The 9711-nt window shown below is 42.9% G+C and overlaps 1 protein-coding gene across 1 annotated transcript; it reads left to right on the top strand.

Moving 5' to 3' along the window:
* The first annotated feature begins 8515 nt into the window (after positions 1-8515).
* Positions 8516-9492, top strand: LOC147689620 (large ribosomal subunit protein eL42-like). Its single transcript, XM_086939429.1, has 2 exons — positions 8516-8534; positions 9188-9492. The coding sequence occupies exons 1-2, from the start codon at positions 8516-8518 to the stop codon at positions 9475-9477; spliced, it is 309 nt and encodes a 102-aa protein (XP_086795555.1). The 3' UTR covers positions 9478-9492.
* The last annotated feature ends 219 nt before the right edge of the window (positions 9493-9711 follow it).

Here is a 9711-nt window from a genome sequence, read left to right as displayed (position 1 = left end):
AACCCCAACTTAACAGAAACACCAGAGGATCAATTGACCATTCAAAAGGTTAGAGGAGTGACGACTGAGTTAAACAAGGGTAAAAGCCCAAGAGCTGATGGACTGCCACATATATGTGCTATGATGATATATATACAATATATATACATATATATATTCCAGGTACTGTAGTAGGCAAGCATTTTAGTGCTGGTTCCCCTTTGATAAACCACGAGCATAGAAGGTTTGCACGGTAAGAATCCTTGTTAGATCTTCTTAGAAGAGAAAGTATTTTGCTTTTTCCAACTACGATCTTGCATACATTTGTCATCTTTTGACTGTGTGCCTGGTTGTCACCTTGAGGGAAAGCTTAAGCTCAACACATGAGGTCTCAGTCGGTTGTTGTGGCAAACCAATGGTAACAGCCACAGGCCTGATTGTTTCACTAACAAAAGGAATTTGAGATGCAATAGGTCTGATCTATTTATGAAGAAAAGTTACTAAAAAGGCAGTAGGCCTGATGTTTTATGTACCACATATGTTCTGGCCAGTAGGCCTTCAAGGTGGATTGTTTTTGTACCATGTTAAAGCCTGAAGTGAAGTATTTTGTTACATGAAATCTCATAGGGTAGACAGTTTGCACTGTAGTATTTCCTGCTAGAAACTCATCAGAAGGCCTGACAGGATCATGTAAAACATTTTTTTATTAAATGCATACTTCCATATTTATAAATATATATACCCATAGAAACAACGAGGGCCTTTCAGTCAGCCCTCTTCTGTCTCCGGGTTGTCTGAGTGCCATTTACACTCTGCTTTCACCGTAAGCGTGTACTGCATGGGGTACTGGTTCCCTACCCAACAGTCGTTGGCTCTCTTGCCCCGTGAATGATGTCATTTTGTGACCATGTGTGCACATTCACCTGAAAATGAGTGTGTCTCAGTGTCAAGGCTAGTTGGATAGTCCTTTAGTTTTCAGTTTCCTCATTTCATACTTCCCCTTTCATGTCCTTGCTTCTCCCCTTATGATTTGTATTTATCTTAAGAGGATACCTCAGCATTCCAAGCAGCGCCTATGGGCTCTTTGCTTGCTGCTCATTTCATCCACAGGGCACCATCTCGCACGTGGCCAATTCCTTCCAACCATCATTTAATGCTGCTGTTGTCCATTGTGTCTCATTGACTTGGCAGTGTTAAATGGCCAAGACCATCCTGGAACCATAAAACAACCATTGACTATACACAATACTACTGCAAGACGGACCCCTGCTGATATATTTAGTGTAGTTATTGCATGCACATTACCACTGCGTTTACACAGTAACATTTTTGTTTACTGTATTCTTTAAATTTATGTTTTCATATAATTTTGTGTTTTTCTTTTAGTGTTTTACATGGGTTGGGTCAGAGGGTGAGTGCAAGAATGCATGAGTGGGATTGATGGATGAATGCATAAGTGCCAGAGTTTAAATATGATGACTTATTGTGTGCCTAAATCCACCAATGACACAGAAAGCATTTTCATTCATAAGCCAGACCTATTAGCATTGCCAATGTTTGTTTACACGAATGGGGTCTAAAATCAGCGTTTTGCTTTAAAAAAAGGTGTAACCATGTTCACAGAAAGGTTGCAGATTTGGTCCATGTCCTCAGGTCATCTTGTTTCTAAGTTTGGGTTTTTCTGTTACAAATCAATGTTTTCAGGTGTGTCAGTCCAGTAGGTTCAATGGAAGCCACCAAAGACTACAACTCCCAGAATGCATTAGGTTGTGAAATAAATACTATTGGAACCAGAGCATTCTGACAACATAGAGCTAGGTGGCACCCCCTGTGGGTAGCCTTCGCCCAGCTGAGAGCTCGCATTTCCTGCTTTTCCCAGGCTTCTCTACTATATGAACCACGCTGCACCCCTGTAGGACATAGCTTGGCACAGCCCGGAAGCCTCCGACTCCCAGCTCGTGTACCTCACGACAGACCTGTCCCACGTCTTGCCTATATTGGAGAAAAAAAAGAAAACAATCCCACATTCATTCACTTACAGAGCCGCACTAAAAAAACACTGTTTCGCCTTGGGGATACATTTGAATTTAATTATGTTGACATGCGTTATCCCCAAGCTGTCAAAACATGGGGGCTCATCACAGAAAACACAACGTTTAACAATGTAAGAATTAACGTGTGTTTCCATGGTTATTGCTTAAAATGGGTCAGAAATCTTCAGACGTGAAGTTTAAATGAGGATAGGGGCCCAGAGGAAACCTGCTCAGCCTTAGGAGACAGACAGCATCAAAACAGCGGGTTTGAAATGGAATCCCAAGATGGCGCCCGTAGGACATGAAGCCAGCTGAGGACGTGTGGGCAGGCTCCCTTTGAACATGGGGTGGTCCCACTACTCTATGTACATACAAACCACCTTGGTGTGTGTATGGCATGACTGGACCTCTATTTATGGGGCGGCCTCACTATACATATAAACCAGCTCCCTATATGCATTGAGCGGCATTCGCATATTTATGGTATGGCCCTTTAGTATGTATGGAAGTACCTTGCAGTACATATTAACTAGCTCTGTCTATTTATAGGATATGTCTGTACCCAGGGGATGGCATCCCTTTATTAATGGGACAGCTTCACTCTACATATAAACTCTGCCTTCCTAAATCTAAAGGCTGGTGTCCCTTTATCTCTAGGACAGCGTTACTGTACATAGGAGCCGACCACTAGAAAGTAAGTAACCAAGTAAGTCTATATAATATATATATATATATATATATATATATATATATACTAATATAATAAAGAGAGAGCCCAAACCTTTGAGGTGGGTAATCACAGGAACCATAGCACCAATCACAACACCCAATACAGCGTTGGAAAGGGCAGTTGCAGCAGAAGGACATAGCTATGCAGACGCCCACCATATACATTTAAAAGGTAAAAGAACCGTGCCAGCAAAGTAGTCCCTTGTGGTCGTGTCTGCGTTGTGCTGTGGTCGTGTGTTGGGGGCGTGACAAATGCTGGGGGCGTGTGGTACGTTCCGCGCTTCATGCCAAGTCTCATATCATGTGCTAATCCCACCCTGCTCCCTTTAAATACCCCTGCACCCCATAAACATAACCCACCCTTTCTCCTTAAAATACCCCAACACCCTAAAACACTAACCCATCTGAACCCTATAAATATATCCTGTACCCCAAAACCCAAACCTATCCCTAAACCCTAAAAATACCCCTGTACCCCAAAACCCAAACCTAGCCCTGAACCCTATAAATACCCCTGTACCTCAAAACCCAAACCTACTCCTGAACCGTAAAAATACCCCTGTACCCCAAAACCTAAACCTAGCCCTGAACCCTAAAAATACCACTGTAACCCAAACCTACCCCTGAACCCTAAAATACCCCCTGGACCCCCAAACCTAGCCCTGAACCCCTAAAATACCCCTGTACCCCAAAACCCAAACCTACCCCAGAACCCTAAAAATACCCCTGTACCCCAAAACACAAACCTAGCCCTGAACCCTAAAAATAACCCTGTACCACAAACCCCAAACCTACCCTGAACCCTAAAAATAACCCTGTACCCCAAAACCCAAACCTACCCTGAACCCTAAAATACCCCTGTACCCCAAAACCCAAACCTAGCCATGAACACTAAAAATACCCCGTACCCCAAAACCCAAACCTAGCCATGAACCCTAAAAATAACCCTGTACCCCAAAACCCAAACCTACCCCTGAACCCTAAAAATACCCCTATACCCCAAAACCCAAACCTAGCCCTAAACCCTAAAAATACCCCTGTACCCCAAAACCCATACCTATCCCTAAACCCTAAAACTACCCCTGTACCCCATAACCCAAAACTATATCTGAACCCTTAAAATACACAAACACCCCAAAACAACTTCCCTTTAACACCCCTAAATCTAGTATTTAGGTGGCACCCCCAGACCCTAAAGACAGATTCCAATGACTTACAAAGAAGAGGACAAAGAAGAGCCATGCAGCAGCGAAGACTGAAGACATCAGTTGACTTGACCCCAGTCCTACCGGCTTGTCTGCAGCCCTCAAAGACCCTGCTGAAGAAGATCAACTCGTCCCGCAGACCAGCGACCTCCAAAGCTCTGGGAGGAATGCCTCTAATAAAGATCATGATCTTCCATGGACAGCGGACCGGTCTGGAAGAAACCATCTGCAAAGAAAAAGAACTCTGCCCTGAGGAACCGCAAACTCGCCTTCGGATCCACCTCTGCACCAGACGCCCTGGCCCGAGTCCAAGAGGCCAGCCGGTCCTGTGAAGGTTCCTCAACGCTTCTGAGCCAGAGTCTACAGTGGGCTGACCCTTGCCGGACTCCACCTCGACACCTTCAGCAACGCTGTGTTGGTACTCTGCACCTGGCCGCTCATGTGCCGCTGAGGGTGTAAGTTTGGTGCTGCCTTGTGGCACCCCCGTACTTACCTTAACTCCAGGAGATCAACCCCTGACACCACTTTACTCACCTGTGAGCAACGCAACTTCGTGTACCCCCAGTCTCCATGATTAACATTGAGTCCCTGACCTTGAATTCGCCCTGTGCACCCGGCCGCCCCTGTGGCACTGGTGGTGCACTCATGGTACTGATTTGAACCCTGCCTGGTTTTGATCAAAGACCTAAAAAACTGAAATTGTAAGTCGAGCACTTACCTGCAAAAACTGGATGTGTGTTTTCCTCCCATAGGTTCACGTTGCAAAGCCTGAAAATTGGACTGTGTCTACTTTTTAAAGTGTAAAGTATTTTTCCTGAAAAACGTACTTACCTTTTTGCGAACATCTTGGTCCTAAAATAAATCTTGAAAGAAGCTTATTTTTCTAAAATTGGTGTGGATTCTCCAGTTACAAATAGGTGTCACCCACATGATGGTGCACAGGGGTGACTGATGGAGGCCCTCAGTAGCTCTATGCAAATGTTAAAAAGAAAAACAAATGAAGGGTGGCATGCCTAAATGTATCTCAAAATTATATATTATTTTGTGGTCCTAAGCATTTGACACCACTGATGCACAATTTGTGTCAGACAAAGTTTTTAAACAAATAGAGCTAATATCAAACAGTAATAAAAAGAGAGAGCAATAGCAGGGTGTATGGAAAAGTTCTGTTTGTTTTAATTATTCACAAAACAAAAATAAAATATACATGGGTATACCATTTGTTGCAAAAGCTACAATAGGAGAAAATATCAATAAAACAGCCTTTGCAGCAATTGTTGTAGCTTATCCACCTATTTACAAGTTATATCATTAAAAGCAGTGGAATAAGCGCAGTCGACGTTTCGGTCTCTAGACTTGCGTTATGGAGACCATCCTCAGGACAGACAAATCAAATCATGAATACCCTAAAAAACAGTAAAAACGATAATTAAAAAACTGTTTTATTCCCATTCAAGGGATTTGCATATATTATCCAAAAAACCCTAAGCTCTCTACATGATTTAATAACAAACTATATTGCTTTTTGATTCATAATATTTCATTCAATGACACCTTAATACTCAGAAGAAAGGAGATTGTCAACATAATTCAAGACATATTGCGGCATCATTATCTTTTGTACAGATTTCATTATTATTTTTTCATTCTTGATGGTATTGTCAGTTAACCAACAACATTGTTCGGTTATACATTGTAACACTCGATTCATCATATAGTGGATATGGTCTGCATAGAAACACAAAACAATCCAATTGCAATTAAGAAATAAAATTCTAATCCATTTAACCTGGTCACAATTAGTAGATTCGGCGGAAACTTTTACCTTTCTTATAGATAAATGAAGCTCATGGAGTTTTAATGGGCCTCAAATTCAAGTAGATGGTAGCGATGAGTACAATCATCTGTTTTCAGAAAAGCAAAAATAAACCATAAGTTGTTTATAGAGCATATATTATATGTAACCCTTGTTCATGGTAGAACAAATATCAGGATAGACTAATTAATGCATTCATATCGATCCTTTAATTGAAGTGTAACTTGAATGCATTATTTGAAGATTAGGGCCAAACTATTGCTGATAAAAAGTTATTTTATTTTTATTAAAGTTGAATGAAGGAATCAACACATTAGATTCTCAAAAAAATCATATTCTTGGCCTTATTTTCTATTTACTGCAACAAGGGTATGGCTACCTCTTGACATTATCATGTGTGTTTGGTCGACCATATATTACATTCTGGTCCAAAGGATCTTCAATATTTGTCACATCTGTTTGTTATGGTGGGCAAACTGATTACATATCTGTATACATATATGAAACAACAGTGTTGTTGCTGTAAGAGATGCAGAGATTCTCAACTGACACATACGGCTCACATTAAAAATTATCATGTCAGCCATTAATTATATCAGCCACGACATGGGGAACAAAGGTTTACCTGTAAAGACAGGAATCGACTGATTTTATATCTCCCTGTGTGACTTTGGAAGTGGCGCTGCTGATGAAAACGCACAGATAGTCTATACTTCAGTTTTCTAATGTAGATAAATCAAGGAGAACTTGTCACATATCATTTCAACTAAGACTTTTTATCTCAAATGTTAAAGTTACCACATACGGAAAACTAGCCTAGTAAGATATCGATGTTAGAGGACTAACATACCTGTGTATTTAAGCGATTTGCAGGCCCTTGATCACTTTTAAATGAAATTCACTTAAAACGGGGGGGGGGGTGGAGGGGGGGAGTCGACAGACGACGGAATAGGTTTTATTTATTTAACTTTACCAATTACTTCCCCTCCTTTCTACCCCGCCCCGCTTACCTGCACTGGCCGCCGCTAAAAGGTAACTTACACTTTTAAGTAAGTTTACACGTTTGAGTAAATTTACAGGAATAAGTTAACACTTTTGAGTAAGTTTACACTCTGGAGTAAGTTTACACTTTGGAGTAAGTTTAGTACTTTTTAGTATTCACAACCTGCACTTTTGCTTTATAGGCACTTTTGCAATCAGCCCAGCATTACACACACACCATTAGTACTTCAACACTCTTCCATAGAAAGTTGTTGCAATGGAATATCAGTAGATGTAACGGGGGTAAGGCCTTAGTACAACAGTATAATTTGCTACTAAAGTGCAGTTTGCGAATAGCGCTTTGTAGTGGGTTCTGTAGCGCTACTCTATACATGTGAAACACCGGCCTCACGTCTCCATCATGCCCACATTTTACGCACGCCAGCCTATTACGCTGTGATGATCGGCAGCACGCGCGCGTTGCTCGCCACAATACCCACAGCCTCTCAACAGAGCCATCCGCATGGATGGGGCGCAGCATTTCATCCGTCTCCGAACGTGTCGCACGAGTGAACGCGGCCGCACAAATCACACCGAGCCAGGGGTCTGGACAGGACACATATGCCCCGCTCTACACCTCCAGCATAAATAAACTCTTTAATTCCAGCCGGATTCCCAGACAATCACACTGTCACCATCAATCGCGCGCACACAGAAAGTGGGCGGGTCCTCGGCGACCTGCTGCCCTTTGCTCTTCTCCAATAGCACTAAAAAGAAGGGATGCATATGGTCGGGGTTCAAAGGTCAGGAATGGATGCTCTGGCGCGGCGCTGCTCGGAGGGGCCTCAGCTGGTGAAAGGCTGCGTGTTTACGGCGCAGCCACCTTAAAGAGGGGTTTAGGGGTGTGAGGCGCGAGCTGCGGTGACGTCTCCATCAGCACCAACTACATCCCTGACGTCGAACGCATTATGAAACTCACGAAATCATTTATTTGTATATATTACATGAATATTTCGCCACAGTTGACATATAGAAAGATGTTCTCTTTTCAAACAGGATATTTACTGGAAACAGAGAGTTGAATGCTGGCCTATGCTGATAGCTTGTCCATGTTTAAACAAGCATTGGCAATGATCACCTATTTATTGCAAACGCCTGCTGGTCACAATGATTTGAGAGCAAGAGCAGGATTCTTGAATCAGAGCGAGAAGAGTTCCGGCCATGTGATTCGCTGCACAATAAAATGTAATGTAATTTGTACTTGTAAAGCGCACTAAAACCCCAACTGGGGTGTCCTGGGGCTGTAACGCATACCCCTGTGGAACCCTTCCTGGCTTTTCCCTGTGAGGCACCCCCAAGGCCAGGCATCCTCAGCGTTGTGGGGGCCGTTGTGGAGATTAAGCAAGCTATTGCCCAGAGTTGCAGAGTGGCACAGAGGCGAGAACTATCAGGTCCGAGGAAATTGAGCCCAAGACCCTGCCGCGTCGGGAATTGAACCCTGGTCCCGGGCCAGACCACTGCATCAGGGTCTGCCGCTCTAACCATTGAGCCGCACTTCTCCAATCAAGTGTATTGTGATAAAGAGTTATTTGTGCTGGAAGCCTGCTCAGTCAAATGTGCTGAAACTGAACTGGTGTGGCGTCCCAAAGCGAGATGTCTTGCAGAAGATTGCTGTTTCCGTCTTGTTTGAGTTACACTTGGGCAGGGCTTTAAGTGGGATGAAAAAACAGGCATTGATGCATTTTGTTGCACAGAATGGAAACATTGCCGCCATGGTGCACTGCATCAGAAGTCTGAGACCATTTTTTTCAGATTGCTGTGGAGCAGTTACAAGGACACAAAGCTGCTGTTCACATTATTCCTGACACGTGAAATAACGATTTACTTGACTGTATATTGGACTTGAAAATCAAAAGCAAACCCGAAATGCTGAGCCATGCTTGTTCTTTGGCCTGGAAATTAATTAAGAAAAATCCACAGATTTCCTACTGGAATGCATTGGAAAAAGTGAAAGATAAGTTCATGTGTCTTAGTTTGGCCTGGGGAGAAACGCGGCCTTTTTAAACATGTACACGTTTCCTAAGTTGCCTTCTCTTTCACACGATGACTTTTAACACACATTTACATACGTGGGTGACAGTGCAGGAATAGTTTCTCTGAAACCACATTGCTTACAAATTCAACTTTGTAGGAACACTATCCCGACACCTTGAACATCCCGTGCAAGGTCTGAACATACATTGTACAAATGCAGTTGCTTGTTATTCGTCCATGAGGCAATGCAGCTATCAATAGATCATAAACAATGGCGGCCTCGGGGCATAGCAAGAATGCTTTTTGATTTAACTAAACAAGCATTTCCGGGTTGGGGCAGAGGAGCACTTGGCGCCATTGCAAAGTCACTGCACACTGACACCTCAGCCCAGCTATACTCCGATCCACAGAGAGGAATGTAATCCAGGATAGAGGTCCCCACAAAGTAACTCAGTACAAGAAGGGAAAGGATTCACTCTATGCCCAGGGAAAGAGAAGATACGATCGTAAGCAGAGCGGTTATGGTGGTCAAACGAAGCCCATTTTCCGTAAGAAGGCTAAGACCACGAAAAAGATTGTATTGAGATTGGAGTGCGTTGAGTCGAACTGCAGGTCCAAGAGGATGCTGGCCATCAAAAGATGTAAACACTTTGAATTGGGCGGAGACAAGAAGAGAAAGGGCCAAGTTATCCAGTTCTAAGTTCCGTCTTTGTTCTCTGTGCAATAAAATAACTTAAAAAAATAAATAAATAAATAAATTAAAAAAAAAAAGTAATCCAGGATAGAATCCTCTCCAACTCCCGCAACTCCATGGAACTCTTCCACATCATACAAGAATTCACCAGATCCCACAGTCAAACCTCTGTTGTCCCTCCCTCCAGGACCTCTGCAACAAACTCGGCTCCTTCTTCCATCACAAGATCAGGACTCTCTA

Source organism: Lissotriton vulgaris, chromosome 9 (assembly GCF_964263255.1).
Source record: "Lissotriton vulgaris chromosome 9, aLisVul1.2, whole genome shotgun sequence".
Taxonomy (NCBI): Eukaryota; Metazoa; Chordata; class Amphibia; order Caudata; family Salamandridae; genus Lissotriton; species Lissotriton vulgaris.
The sequence above is the reverse complement of the archived record's forward strand: the minus strand, read 5'-3'. Positions and strand labels throughout refer to the sequence as shown.